At 65.2% G+C, this 14,570-nt stretch overlaps 1 protein-coding gene across 1 annotated transcript; it reads left to right on the top strand.

Moving 5' to 3' along the window:
• The first annotated feature begins 288 nt into the window (after positions 1 to 288).
• LOC102939355 (gonadotropin-releasing hormone II receptor) lies at positions 289 to 13,263 on the top strand. Its single transcript, XM_037911058.2, has 4 exons — positions 289 to 483; positions 9,888 to 10,457; positions 11,824 to 12,028; positions 12,523 to 13,263. The coding sequence occupies exons 1-4, from the start codon at positions 289 to 291 to the stop codon at positions 12,984 to 12,986; spliced, it is 1,434 nt and encodes a 477-aa protein (XP_037766986.1). The 3' UTR covers positions 12,987 to 13,263.
• The last annotated feature ends 1,307 nt before the right edge of the window (positions 13,264 to 14,570 follow it).

Below are 14,570 nucleotides of genomic sequence, written 5' to 3'. Positions count from 1 at the left end.
CTCCCGAGCCAGGCCCTGCTGCAGGAGTGGGGCAGGGTCCAGCCCAACACGGAGGGGTACAGCAGCTGCTCCCCAACACCCTCCACAGACTCCAGCGGCCTCTCACCCCTCTACCCCCTCTGCCCAGCTCCCCAGGAGTCCCGCAGCAGCTGCCCTGCAGCCCTGAGCCTGGTGCTGACGCCAAGACACAGGGCTGGCCTGCGCCCAGCCTACGGGAGCAGGAAGGGCAGCCGGGGCAGGGCAGGTGGCGGGCAGAGGCAGAGCGCCAGCGAGCGGGAGAAGCTGCGCATGAGGAACCTGTCCAAGGCTCTCCACACCCTGCGACGCTACCTGCCCCCCTCGGTGGCACCGGCCGGCCAGAGCCTGACCAAGATCGAGACCCTGCGCCTCACCATCCGCTACATCTCCCACCTGTCGGAGCTGCTGGGGCTCAGCGAGGAGACGCTGGCCCAGAGGAGAGAGGGCCCACGCCGGCGCTGCCAGGTGTGCCCCGAGGGGCTGGGTTGCTGCCAGGCCAGGACCCCTGGCCTCCAGGCAGCATCTCCAGCCCCGTGGGAGAGGTCCCCCCCGGCCGCAGCGTCCTGGGTGTCGCCCACCTGCTGCCCTGCCACAGGGACGCCCCCCGAGCCGCACGGGGCACTCGGCACAGACACAGCCGCTTGGCTTTCGCTCCCTTACTGCCCTGCCGCGGGGACGCCCGCCGAGCCGCACGGGGCACTCGGCACAGACACAGCCGCTTGGCTTTCGCTCCCTTACTGCCCTGCCGCGGGGACGCCCGCCGAGCTGCACGGGGCGCGATCCCTGGATGCGGGGCCAATGCTGCTGCCAGCTGAGTTTGCAGGCGTGGGCCTGTCCTCCCAGGTATGTTCGTGCTCTGCCCTCCCGTCAGCCTAGGCTGCGTCCTCGGTTTACCTGCCAGAGTAACCCCCGTGGTGCGTATTCGGTGCCACAGATCTGGGGAACCCGCCTGCTGCCTGGCCTGGCGCTGCGACTGCTGCAGTTGGCAGGGTTCTGCCTGAGTGGCGCTAGGGGCTGAGGGAACCAGGCACTCCCCACGTTCCCGGCCCCTTGCAGTGGCCCGTGGGCCGGGTCCTGAGCGGAGGGCAGCGTGCACGGCCCGGGGAAGCGGGGGGACAGCGGGGAAGGGTTTTCCAGGGTGGGCGCTGAGGCGTGGGGAGCTGGGAGGGACATGCTCAGGGCTACTCAGCCGATCAGCACAGCAGAGCCTGTGGGGGCTTGACACAGACCACCCCGCTTCCCCGGCCCTTGTGGGAGTCGCTTCGGCTGACAGGGCAGCGCGAATGGCTCAGTGCCCTCGCTCCAGGGTCTCGCTGGCCCTGCCCTGCTTGCAGCCTGTCTGTGCCCTCCAGGGGCAGTTTGTGGGTCCCGCTCCCGGAGTCAGCGCCCAGGGGGTCTGGCCATGGCTGTGTGGCTCCCCTGATCCCTGTGCTCCTCTCTGCAGGATCTCTCCAGCGAGCTCCTCTCCCTCCTGGAGGCCCTGCTTCCCCAGGACTGATCTCCACTGCCCAGCCAGGGGGAGAAGCCTGAGAAGCAGCCGGTGGCAGAGCAAGTCCTCATGAGCCCTGGCAGCCCGGCTGGAGAGGGCCACACGCACGGGAGGAATGAGAGGGACGCTGTCGCTGTCGCTGGCTGACGGACTCTGCCCTGGATCGTGTGCCCCCTTCTGAGGACAATGCAGCTGTGCATGGCCGTGCAGGCGTGGGGCACGCTGGGGACGTGCAGGCGTGGGGCACGCTGGAAATGTGCAAGCCTGGGGCACGCTGGAGATGTGCAGGCCTGGGGCACGCTGGGGATGTGCAGGCCTGGGGCATGCTGGGGACGTGCAGGCGTGGGGCACATGCAGCGGTGGGAGGGTATTTATCGAGTTATTTCCAGGCCAGGGGACAATAGCTGAAGAGATCTGAAAGCTGGTGTGATGCTGTGAATGAATAAACCTGTGTCTGTGACCTCCTGCTTCTTGCTGCCGTGGCGTCCGGGGGAGCTGGGGGTGGGAAGGGGGAACCATTATGGATCAACAGGCATCTCTGCTTCGGCCTCCTAGCCAGAACTGGACCTGCTGCTTGGGAGGAGGCTGCCCTGCTGTTAGGGCACTGGTCTGGGAGCCCGGACTCCTGGGTTCTATTCCTGGCTTGGCCACAGAGCTCACGCCCCAGCGGTGGGCTCCATGATAAGGCCGTGGGTGGGTAGACATCGATTTGGTGTGGGGGCTTGTTGGGCAGGTCCCTTTGCCCACCCTCTGGGCCTCTGTCTCCCTCGGTCCCACTTGGGGAGGATGCTACACAAGCCCTTTGCCTGCAGGAGGGATTCTCCTGAGCTGTGCGGGGGGAGGACCCAGGGTTCCCTTCCTCCCTCACATCCCTGTGACCCCATGGGACCAGCACCATGCTGGGGCACCCCCAGGGCAGGGAAGGAGACTCGAACCAGCCAGTATGTGAGGTCCCTTGCCTGGCGCCCACGAGGAGCCGCTGCCTTAAGGAGCCATGGAGGCCACTGCCCCGGTTGGGGGAGGGATGGGCCCCTGCTCTCCTCTGCCCTCTCCTGCATGCACAGGCCTGGGAGAGCTCTGCACAGCCCCAGAATCCCAGCTCTGCAAGGGGCGTGAGGCACCCCTGTGCGGTGGCTGTCCTGCCTTCCCCAGGGCTGGGTGCAGGCTAGTGCTAAGTGCCCCCAACACATGGCCTGCCTACTGGGGCTCATTAAAGATCCCCTGGGGCTTAGCCCTGGGGTGGGTGAGCTCAGCCCCTGTCCTGCCCCTGTTCCTGTGTGGCTCATTTCACTTGGCCTCACTAGAGTCCACTGAATGCAGGATGCTTCTGAGCTTCCTGTTCTAACATGCTGTGTCATTTTGCTGCTGCATCCCACCCCAGAGGTGGCTGCATTTCCACAGGGGGTGAGTGATCCCAGTGTATGGGCTGGCAAGCCCTTTGCGATAGACGGTGCGGTGTTAGTTACACATGGTATCAATGGCGACTCTGTGGTTCTGTGCCCGATTATCTCCCAGCTCTGTCCCCCTGTAGGAAAAGGGGTGTCACAGGCCCAGCTCGTGGGAGTGGGGGGAACGACACAACAGAGAGGATCAGGATTCAGCCCCGGATAAATAGATGGAGATCCCTGTCACAGAGTCCCCGGGCGATGCTCTGGAACTGCTCCCCAGGAAGCCAGGCAGGACTCTGGGGAAGTCTCCTCTCGGGGAGCAGCCTGTCTGTAGGACACAGAGCTCACCCGGCTTCCACCTTCCTGGGTCTGACCTTGGAGCATTCAGCATCCTCTGCCCCTCCGTGTGCTTCCCACAGCGAGTCCACCCAGGCGGGGTCCTGGGGAAGCCAGAGGGTCCTGCCCCCCAACTCCGCAGTCAGACGGGACTCTCAGCCAGCCAGTAAAACAGAAGGTTTAGTAGACGACAGGAACATGGTCTAACACAGAGCTTGTAGGTACAGAGAACAGGACCCCTCAGCCGGGTCCATTTTGGGGGACAGTGAGCCAGACAACCCCGTCTGCCCTTCACTCCATGTCCCAGCCAGCCCCACACTGAAACTCTCTCCAGCCCCTCCTCCCCTGGGCTTTGTCCCTTTCCCGGGCCAGGAGGTCACCGGATTCCTTTGTTCTCCAACCCTTTAGCTCTCACCTTGCAGGGGGGAAGGGCCCAGGCCATCAGTGGCCAGGAGACAGAGTGTCGCCATTTATGTACCCTGGCCCTTTGCTCTGCAACAATTACACCCCCTTATCCCACCACCTAGAGACTTAAGAAATGACTAGGGGAAACGGAGGCACCCCTACAGTATTCAGAGGAAACATTAAGAACAGTCCCACTTTGTCACAGTCCCATGACACCTGGACCCTGGGCAGAGCGGAGTCCCAGTTCAGAGCACTCTCCAATGCCCTGGTAGGGAAGGCGGGGCTCTGCCTGGTCGTAGGGAGGCTGGGCTCAGCTGCTGGGGCTTTGGCACATGTGTAAATGCAGCCAGGTGCAGGGTGTGAAACCTCCCAGCCCAGGAGGCAGCAGCCTGTGGGGGCTTGTGGGTGGGAATTGGGGAAAGTGATCACAGCTGTTCCCTGGGGAGTCCCCGCCCCCGTCAGGCAGTGGGGCAACAGGCCTAAGGGGCTGGGCGGGTCCTAGCCCAGGGCTCTCGGCAGAGCTGTATGGCTGCGTTTCCCACCCCAATGCCCAGGGCCAGGACCTGTTGCTCTCTCCTGAGAGCCGAGACTCTCCCCATGGCTCCAGGCGTGAGGGGCATTGCGGGAGTGGTGGTGAGCACTGTGCTCAGGAATGGGGCGCTGGGGATGTGGGGCAGAGTGGGGCCTGTGTCCACGGGGGTTGGGATCCCTGCCTGCGCTGGCTCCTGACCCTGGCTCCCAGCATGGGGCCCGCCGTGGGGCGGCTCCACTCCTGGCACGTGTGTGGGGCCTGTCCTGGGCAGCTGGGAGAGCCCATTACAGGGATGTTGCTAATTGGGATTGACAGGGAGATGCTAATAGACCAGAGGAGGCTCCATCTCCTCCCCCTCCCCAGGCTCTGGGGCAGGGGCTGGGCAGCTAATGAGCCCCACTTAGCTGTGAACTGACTTGCTAATAACATTAATTCCTTCTGCCAGAGAGACACGGCCTTTGAGATGCAAAACACCCCTGTGGTGCCCAGGCCTGTCTCGGCATGGGCCACGCTGCCCCCCCCAGGCCTGTGCTCCTCTGGGCACCATCGGTTCCCCTTGGCGCCGGGTTAAATGGCCAGTAGCCCCGTGGTGCCAGCCTGCACCTCTCTCTGTGGCTGCAGCAGCCTGAGTCTTTGGGCACCTTCCATACGGGAACGGCCCTTCGCCACGGGGCGCTGGCCTGCAAGGGGCTGTGCAATGCACAGGGCCGCGGGCCATGGAGGGGGGGGTGGAATCTCACGGCAAGGCTGGGAGGTGGGGGCTCCAGGGCACTCAGCACCCCCAACAGATGGAGGGGCTGAGCCTCTGAGAGCCCCAGAACTGCGCTCTGGAGCCAGCATGACGCTCGGTTTGTCTCAGTGGATCCTGGCTCTGCCCTGCTTGGTTCCCTGCTCTGCCACCTCAGGTCACCTGCGGAGACAAACAGCAGCCCCCTGTCTGGGCCCGTCTGGGCAAATCACGGGGCAGGGGCCACATGCTGCTCCGCTGAATGCGAGTGTGTGCGATCCCTGCACCCTGACGTGTCCAGGCAGTGCCATGATGCACACGCAGAGCACATCCCCGGCCCGTGTGAGGTGAGCGTGTGACAGCACCATGCTCCCTGTGAGGTCGCACAGTCCATGGGGACTCAGCACCTCACTGTGTCCTGCGGAGACTCCTGCTGGCAGCTGGGCTGGGGGGTGGGGACCCACCGTGGGGTAGCTGGATTGTCCTTCCCCAGGCCTGTCCCGTGGTGCAGCCAAGCCAAGCGCATCAGCCACAGCAGCGGCTCAGACCTGGGTCCTGGTTGATTGAATCCGGTGTGATGAAGTGGGATTGTTCTTAATGTTTCCTCTGAATAGTGTGGGGGTGCCTCAGTTTCCCCTCTGCAGTTCTTAAGTATCTAGGGGGTGGGATAAGGGTGTATGATCGTTGCAGAGCCCTAGAGGGCAGGTGTGTGCAGGGATCTGGACACAGAGAATGGCCGACACCCTGTTTCCTGGCCACTGATGGCCTGGGCCCTTCCTCCCCTGCAAGGTGAGAGCTAAAGGGTTGGAGAACAAAGGAATCCGGTGACCTCCTGGCCCGGGAAAGGGACAAAGTCCAGGGGAGGAGGGGCTGGAGGGAGTTTCCGTTTTGGGGCTGGCTGGAGACATGGAGTGAAGTGCAGACGGGGTTGTCTGACTCCCTGCCCCCCCAAAATGAAGCCAGCTGAGGGGTCCTGTTCTCTGCACCTACAAGCTCTGTTTTAGACCATGTTCCTGTCGTCTAATAAACCTTCTGTTTTACTGGCTGGCTGAGAGTCCCATCTGACTGCGGAGTTGGGGGGCAGGACCCTCTGGCTTCCCCAGGAGCCGCACCTGGGCGGACTTGCTGTGGGAAGCGCACGGAGGGGCAGAGGATACTGAATGCTCCGAGGTCAGACCCTGGAAGGTGGAAGCCGGGTGAACTGTGTGTCCTGCAGACAGGCTGCTCCCTGAGAGGAGACTTCCCCAGAGTCCTGACTGGCTTCGTAGGGAGCCATTCTAGAGCATCGCTCGGGGACGCCGTGACACCTGGGTCCAGACATCCGGCAGGCTGTCTGTGCTGGTGTCTGCCAGCTTTCCCCAGGGCTGGACATGTGCCCCGGCCGGCCACGGGGTGTCACTGGAGAGCTGTGTCTGAGGAGCGAGGCCCGGAGGCTGTGGGGCAGGTGCTTTGCCTGGGCCAGGCCTGCAGCACGGGGGCAGGCTACTGCCAAGGTAGCACTGGGTGGCCCCCTGCCCAGCACCGCTGCCTCCTATCAGGCAGGGACATCCAGGCTTAGGGGCGCCCCTTGCACCAGAGGGGAGTCAGAGGGTGCCGGCGGGCACCAAGCCGATCTGTGAGTCTGGCAGCGATGGGGTGGATGTCCAGCCCCCCACCCTGCCAGCCTCTGGATGCCAAAGCGTTGCTTTTATGGGTCTAGCCCTGCACCACAGAGAGCTTAACAGACCAGCAACCACATCGGTTCAGTGGCTCCTGCTGAAAACGGCCAGGATGTGCTGTGGCCGCAGAGGCCATGCCAGGTTGCCAGCAGCTCCTGGGCTGCTCCACCCCAATGCCAGGTTCCACCAGCACCAGAGACAACCCTGGTGCTGCCGGCTGGGGAGACAGCCCAGCCAGAGGGGAATCCCGGGCACAGGGGAGACAGGCCTACAGCTCACCCCACAGCCCTAAGGACCTGGTGCACCCCAGCCAGAGTTCCCGGCTGTCCTGTCCACTTGGTCCCCGTGGGCAGGGTCTGTACCTGGCACCTGGGCCCAAGCGGATCCAACATCCCCAGATGTGGATCCAGCCCCTCATCTGCCCAGGGCTTTGGATGGAGGAGCTGCAGAGAGAGGCAAGCTGGGGTAGGGCTATTGTGCTTTGTGATGGGGTGCCAGACACCCCTCCACAGCGGAGACAGGCTGCTTGGCAGGGCTGTGTGCCCCATGCCTGCCCCGCTGTCCAGCAAGGGAGGCTGTCCGGACAGACCACCGCACTCATGGCAGCTCTTGGGGGGAGCACATGTGTGTGTGAGAGTGTGGATGTGAGTGTGTGACCGGGCCTGTGATGCCGTGTTAGTGCACGTCTGACTGGGAGTGCATGAGTGCATGTGAATGAGTGTGTGGGTGTGACTGCATGTGACTCAGGAGTAGTGCATATCTGTGTGTGAGTGTGTGTAAGTGCATGAGTGCACGTGAGTGTGTGACTGTGCCAGTGATGCCATGTTAGTACACGTCTGACTGGGAGTGCGTGAATGCACGTGTGAGTGTGAGGGTGTGACTACATGTGACTCAGGGTTAGTGTGTGTGTGAGTGCGTGTGACCATGTGTGTGGGTGCCACATGGGGGATGGGTGAGCAAAGCCTTTTAAACACAAGTTTATTCCATCAAGAAGCAACCTGAGCCGTCAAGGGCATCTCATCGATCAGCTGCGTCAGCGTCCAGCGAGTCACGTGACGGGGCAGGTGGCAGTGACAGCAGCTTCTCCCCCTCCCAGCCCTGGGACTGGTGGGACTGGAGTCCGAGTGGGGGCTGGCTGTGGGGGGGGCCCACCGGCTGGCTCGCTGCCGCGGGGATGCAGTGCAACCGCTAATGCCGAGGGAGGCTCCGGACACTGAGCGGGAACCAGCAGCACCAGCTCTGACCCACGCAGAGCAGTGGGAGTTTGTGGCCAGAGGTGAGGAGGGGGGTGGGTGGCTTGGGGCCCTGCTCCTTGTCCTCTGCTGTCCCAGCTGGGAGGGATGCATGGGGCAGGGGAGGCTGGGCAGGCATCCCCTTGCCCAGGGGCCGGATGCGCCTGGGGGCTGCGGATTGGTGCAGGCTGGGTGCGGGGGCTGCCCGGCCCCACAACCGCCTCAGCAGGTGTCTGGGTGGGACCGGCAGAGGGAACATCTCCCACTGTTAGCGACAGCGCGGATTCTGTCAGGACGTCCACTCCCCGGGCACGATGGAGGGACGTCCCCTCCCCGGGTATTGCTGTGGGCACGGCATGCACCTGTGTCCCAGAGAGTGTGGCATGCGGCACGGACGCTGACCTGGCATTAGAAAAGTTACAGAAAAGGGCAACTAAAATGATTAGGGGTTTGGAACGGGTCCCATAGGAGGAGAGATTAGAGGCGAGGACTTTTCAGCTTGGAAAAGAGGAGACTAAGTGGGGGGGATGTGATAGAGGTCTATAAAACCATGAGTGGTGTGGAGAAAGTGAATAAGGAAAAGTTATTTACTTGTTCCCATAAGATAAGAACTAGGGGCCACCCAATGAAATTCATGGGCAGCAGGTTTAAAACAAACAAAAGGAAGTTCTTCTTCACTCAGCACAGAGTCAACCTGTGGAACTCCTTGCCTGAGGAGGTTGTGAAGGCTAGGACTATAACAGGGTTTAAAAGAGAACTGGATACATCCATGGAGGTTAAGTCCACTAATGGCTATTAGCCAGGATGGGTGAGGAATGGTGTCCCTAGCCTCTGTCTGTCAGAGGGTGGAGATGGATGGCAGGAGAGAGATCACTAGGTCCTTACCTGTTAGGGTCACTCCCTCTGGGGCCCCTGGCGCTGGCCACTGTCGGCAGACAGGACACTGGGCTGGATGGACCTTTGGTCTGACCCCGTCTGGCCGTTCTGATGCTCCTATAGCTCACAGACGCCTGGGACCACTCCGTGCCCGTTGCCAGCCTGGGGGTGGGGGAGGACTGGGAGCTCCCTGTGGGGGGAGGGGGCACCTGCCTTGCTCAGCAGAGGCTGATTGCTGGTGACTCCACTACCCCCCACAGCCCCTCAGGGGCCAGCCTGGGCCCACTGCTGAGAGCGGCCCTGGAGCGGAGATCGAATGGGGCGTTCTCTCTTTAAGGGAGCTGCTGGGGCCAGGGATGCTGTGGGAGCAGCTCTCTGGCCAAGGCAGGCCGGGGAGGGTGAGGTGGGCTGTGTTCTGGAGGGTGGGACAGCTCCCGGCCCTCCCCTCGCTGGTGCCAGCTCCACCCTCCCCATGCCGATCGTTAGCTGGAGCCCATCACTGCGGCGTCTGGGCTGCACAGAACGGCAGGACCAGGGAAGTCGGTGATAGTGGGAAGGGAGGAGAAGCTGTTCCTGGCCTTCCTCGGGGCCTGGTGGATCTTCAGGGAGAGCTCCACAGCCAGGGGCCTTGCCTGGCAGGGTGTCCCCCCGGCTGAGCTCCCAGCCCCCTCCAGGTTCCACTCCCCAGCCGGGGCTCTCTGGAGGCTGCCAGGAAGTGCCCCCGGCTGGCGCTGGGTGCCAGCCACTCGTAGATCATTCAGGAGGCCGCTCCGAGAAGAGAAGCAGAGACACAAATAGCTGGCGGGGGCAGCACGGAGCCGGGCCAGGCCCACTGCCAGGCTGGGGCCGTTGGCTCCTGCCCTTGGCTGGGAGGCTGGTGTCCTATGGGGGAGCTGTCCAAGTGAGGGGTGTGGTGGGAGCCCCTGGGCCTGCAGCTCCCCCCATGCTGAGCTCAGCTGCCCCCTGGCCCAGGCCGACTGCACCGGTACGAGCGGGACCCCTTCATCCAGCTGCGCCAGGCTTCCCCGCCCTGCCGTGCCCAGGCCCTGCCAGGCTGTCTTGGCCCGGGGCTCAGCCCCATAAGGAGGTGCCCTGTGCAGTGCCAAGGATGCTGCCTGGAACCTGTGCCCAAGGGCTGGGGGCTCTGCGTGGTGGGGAGTTGCCTCGGGGGTCACAGTCCCCGGGAGTGGGTGCTGACGCTGTCTGTCTGTCTGTCTGTCTCCCAGCAGGGGGAAGCAGGCTGTGCCCCCCGTGCCCCTGTGATGAACGCCAGCCAGGGAGTGGGCCTGGGGCCCTCCAGCAGCCCCCCGCCCGCCGAGGGCAGCTGCGGGGGGGGCCCCTGGCCCAACAGGAGCGAGGCGGCTCTGCAGCTGCCCACCTTCTCCCCCGCCGCCAAGGCCCGCGTCATCCTCACCTTCGGGCTCCTCGCCCTCTCGGCCGCCGGCAACCTGGCGGTGCTGTGGGCGGGCGCGGGCGGGCGGCGCGGGAAGCTCTCGCACGTCCGCCTGCTCCTGCTGCACCTGGCGGCGGCCGACCTGCTGCTCACCTGCGTGGTGATGCCGCTGGACGCCGCCTGGAACCTCACGGTGCAGTGGCGGGCGGGGGACCTGGCCTGCCGCCTCCTCATGTTCCTCAAGCTGCTGGCCATGCACGCCTCGGCCTTCGTCACCGTGGTGATCAGCCTGGACCGCCAGGCCGCCATCCTGCGCCCGCTGGCCGCTGCCCAGGCCCGCAGGAGGAACCGCCGCATGCTGTATGCGGCCTGGCTGCTGAGTGCTGGGCTCTCCGTGCCGCAGGTACCGCCGGGCCTCCCCGCCCGCCGGGCCTCCCATGCCCCGGGCGCCTGCCGGGCCTCCCCGCCTGCCGGGCCTCCCCGCCCGCCGGGCCTCCCGTGCCCCGGGCGCCCGCCGGGCCTCCCCACCTGCCGGGCCTCCCCGCCCGCCGGGCCTCCCATGCCCCGGGCGCCCGCCGGGCCTCCCCGCCTGCCGGGCCTCCCCACCTGCTGCGTGCCCACCGGTCCTCCCACGCCCCAGGTACCCGTGGTCCCCACCCCCTGGATACCCGCCGGTCCCTCCACCCCCCCGATACCCGCCGGTCCTCACCCTGCGGATACCCCCTGCCCCTTCCCACCCCACAGATACTCGCCGGTCCCCACCCCAGAGATACCCACTACCCCCTCACACTGTGGGTACACGCCGGTCCCCCACACCCACAGATAGCTGTTGCCCCCTTGCATTCCGGGTACCTGCCCCCTGCCCCTTCCCACCCCATAGATACTCACCAGTCCCCACCCCACTGATACCCACTGCCCCCTCACACCCCAGGTACACACCCCTGTCCCTTCCTACCCCAAGTACCTGCCGGTCCCCACCCGCACATACCCACTGCCCCCTCCCACCCCAGGTACCCCATCCTCTTCTCCCACCGCAGATACCGCCCCGTTCTCCCCTCCCCCAGGTATCCATCCCATAGCCCCTGCTGTCCTAGCCCTGGGCTCCCACCCCAGTTCTGCCGAAGCCCCTCGTTACCCTCCTGCGGTCCCCTGGGCGGAGCAGAGTCTGCTGGGCCAGTTGGCAAAGGGTGGGCATCTTGTGCTGTTAGCCGTGCGCGGAACGGGGGCCGCTGAGCCCTCCCAAACTCATCTCACATGGGAGGGGCTCCTCACACTGCACTGCTCCTCTCCCAGCTGGCTGAAGGGGGCCCCCAGGGGCCTGCCAGGGCTGTGAGTCGGGCAGCAGCAGTGTGAGCTGGGGGGTGGAGGGTGTGGGGGGAAGGGGTGGTGTGCGGGGAGCTCTCTGGGCGCTCCCTCAAATGGCAAAGCCCAGTTAGTGCGGCACCCCCCTGCGTGGTATTCCCAGCAGCCGTCTCTCCGGAGCTGGGCTCAGATGGGCACGGCGGACGCCCCCATCTCCCTGCGCTCAGCTCACGCCACAGGGCATGGGGGTGCTGGGACAGCCTCTTGTCCCCTGATGTCCAGGTCCCCAGCAGGCTAGCTTGGCCCACAAACGTCTGTGGTTCCAAGCCCTGGCCCTCACCCGGGTGTTGGAGGGGTTGGGAGGGGCTGGCAAAGCCCTCTCCCTGTCTGGCTCTTGGCCCCGCTGGGTCGGGCGCGGGCCCACGCCAGGGTCGACTCTCCTCTGTTTCGCTCTGTTTTGCTTCCAGCTGTTCCTGTTCCACACAGTCACCATCCGCTCCCCGCAGAACTTCACCCAGTGCACCACGCAGGGCAGCTTCCCCCAGCGCTGGCATGAGACGGCCTACAACATGCTGGGCTTTGCCTGCCTCTTCCTCCTGCCGCTGCTCATCATGGTCTGCTGCTACGCCCGCATCCTGCTGGAGATCTCCCGGCGCATGGGCACCAGCCTCTGTGAGTGGGCTGGGGCTGGGAGGTGGGCCTGGGGACACATGGGGCTGGGGTGGGACTTTGGGGGCTGGGGAGAACCTGGTGGTGGGCCTGGGTACAGATGGGGCTGGGGAGACGCTGGTGGGGCTGGGGTGGGCCTTGAGGCGGCTCTGGCTCATGCTGAGGGTTGGACCGGTCCCGAGTTCCAGAATCAGGCCCAAGGTCCCTGCCCCGAGGCTCGTCCGTGGGGCCAGGTTACCCAGAGAGCTGGCTGCCCCGTGTGGAGTGCTGCAGCCAGCCTGGCCCTGGGGCTCACATCAGGGCCCTCACCCTTCGGATGGCCGCTCCTCTCCGGAGACGCCACCGACTAGCAGCGAAGCCCATGGACCTGGCACGCTGAGCGGCGTGGGGCCGCGGGGGGCAGCCTGGGCCCTGGGGTGCGCCAGCTCCCCCATGGCTAACGTGGCGTGGGGGTGGCTGCCCCCCCGCCCTGACAGCCCTGCTCCCTGTCGCGCTAGTCTCCTCCAAGGAGGTGCCCCTGCGCCGCTCCACCAACAACATCCCGCGGGCACGGCTGCGTGTGCTGAAACTGAGCGTGGTCATCGTCAGCTCCTTCATCGTCTGCTGGACGCCCTACTACCTGCTGGGCCTCTGGTACTGGTTCTGCCCCCGTGCCATGGCGGAGACCGTCTCGCAGTCCCTCACCCACCTCCTCTTCATCTTCGGCCTCCTCAACCCCTGCCTGGACCCCCTCACCTACGGCCTCTTCACCATCCCCTTCCGCAGGGGGCCAGGGCACTGCTGCCGGTGGGGGCACAGAGCGGGGCCCGAGCCCTGTTCCCCGGCAACTGGATCCTCCCGCTGCTCCGCCACCTCCTTGCATGCCAAGCGGGGCGCCATGGCCACCCCGGCACACGAGGCGCCCGGGGCCCAGAGCCACCTGGGCAATGGGACCAGCAGCGTCGACAGCAGCTGCCCGTGAGGCCAGGGCCTGGATGGGCCAGGTTAGTGGGCCCTGCCCTTGTGCCCAGCTCAGCCTGGGGCCATGAGGGGTTGGTGCACTGCAGGAGAAGACGGGCCCCTTGGGCTGATACTCAGAGGAGCAGGGCAAGCCAGGCATCTCTTCTGCCCTTGGGCTTCCCACGCTCCCAACATCCCACCGGACATCATGAGTGGTGGAGCCCAAATCCAGGCGGCTGGGGGAGGAGCGTGGGGGGCACTGGGAGGGCAGGGGCAGGCAGTGACAGCAGCCGGGCCCTCTCCAGGGTCTCTCGCTCCCTAGGATGGGGGATGGGGAGCGAGGCTGGACACAATCAGCAGTGTGGGCCAGGAGCCCTGCAGGGCACGGCAGGCTAGGAGGAGGCCATGTGGGAAGCCTCCCTTTTGAGGTTATTTGGGGCTGACGGTGCTGGCTCTGCTGGGCCCCTGGAGTGGGTGGGCTGCCCTGCTCCCTGGCCTGGCTGCGCCCTGCTTCCCGGCTGGGCCGGTCTCTCTGCTCTGGCCCCCGGGGTGCTGGCTGCACACAAGTGGGGCTGTGCAGGGCACCAGGGGGGGTGAATCACGGAGCGCGTGGCAGGAACGAGGCTCCCACTGGACTTCCCCAGCCAACCGGCAGCGTTAGCGTCAGGTGCAGGGTGTGGGGCAGAGAGCCAGCCCCACTCCTGCCAAGCCAGTCCCAGTGTGCAGAGGGGGCAGGACAGGGTGCATGTGGGCATGTGCCCCAGGAGGCAGAAGCTTCCTTGGTGGAAAGTCCCATGTTGTCCCCCCAGCTGCCCCCTCCCTTTGTGTCTCTGCTCCAACCCAGGAGCATCAGCTGGCCCCATCCCCACTGCTTTGGTGCAGCACCCCCAGCTTTGCCAACTCCCCTCAATCCATCCCGCAGCCCCCCACTATCCCAGCCGTGAGCTCTCCTCCATAGTTCTGCGGTGCCCCTCAATCCTGACCCGCAGCCCCTGCTACCCCAGCCCTGGGCACCCCCACAGCTCTGCCAGTGCCCCTCAATCCCATCCCGCAGCCCCCCGCTACCCCAACCCTGGGCTCCTCTCCACACCTCTGCCAGTGCCCCTCAATCCATCCCGCAGCCCCCCGCTACCCCAACCCTGGGCTCCTCTCCACACCTCTGCCAGTGCCCCTCAATCCATCCCGCAGCCCCCCGCTACCCCAACCCTGGGCTCCTCTCCACACCTCTGCCAGTGCCTCTCAATCCATCCCGCAGCCCCCCGCTACCCCAACCCTGGGCTCCTCTCCACACCTCTGCCAGTGCCTCTCAATCAGAGGGGATGCATGGGGGGCATGCAAGGTCATGTGCCCCCCAGATTTGCTGCTTGGCTTGTATTGAGCATGCTCACACAGACTGAGCCGTGGGTTGCCCTCACTCTGCCCCCCCTGCACTATCGGCAGGCATGGGTCGTCTCTGCCAATCCTGACTCACAGCCCCCACTTTATCCCAGACCTGGGCTGCCCCCCACAGCTCTGCGGTGCCCCTCAGTCCTGACCCACAGCCCTCCTGTAATTCCAGAGCTGGAGAGTTCGATTCCTTCCTCTCCCAAACCTTTTTGAAAGGTGG

Source organism: Chelonia mydas, chromosome 10 (genome assembly GCF_015237465.2).
Source record: "Chelonia mydas isolate rCheMyd1 chromosome 10, rCheMyd1.pri.v2, whole genome shotgun sequence".
Lineage (NCBI taxonomy): Eukaryota > Metazoa > Chordata > Testudines > Cheloniidae > Chelonia > Chelonia mydas.
Note: the sequence above shows the minus strand (reverse complement) of the source record. Positions and strands in the feature narration are given on the sequence as shown.

Coding starts and splice junctions, on each gene's coding strand:
- LOC102939355 (XM_037911058.2), top strand. CDS start 289: ATGAGGAACCTGTCCAAGGCTCTCCACACCCTGCGACGCTACCTGCCC. Junction 484..9,887: donor GCCCACGCCGGCGCTGCCAG/GTGTGCCCCGAG, acceptor TCTGTCTCCCAG/CAGGGGGAAGCAGGCTGTGC. Junction 10,458..11,823: donor CTGGGCTCTCCGTGCCGCAG/GTACCGCCGGGC, acceptor TTTTGCTTCCAG/CTGTTCCTGTTCCACACAGT.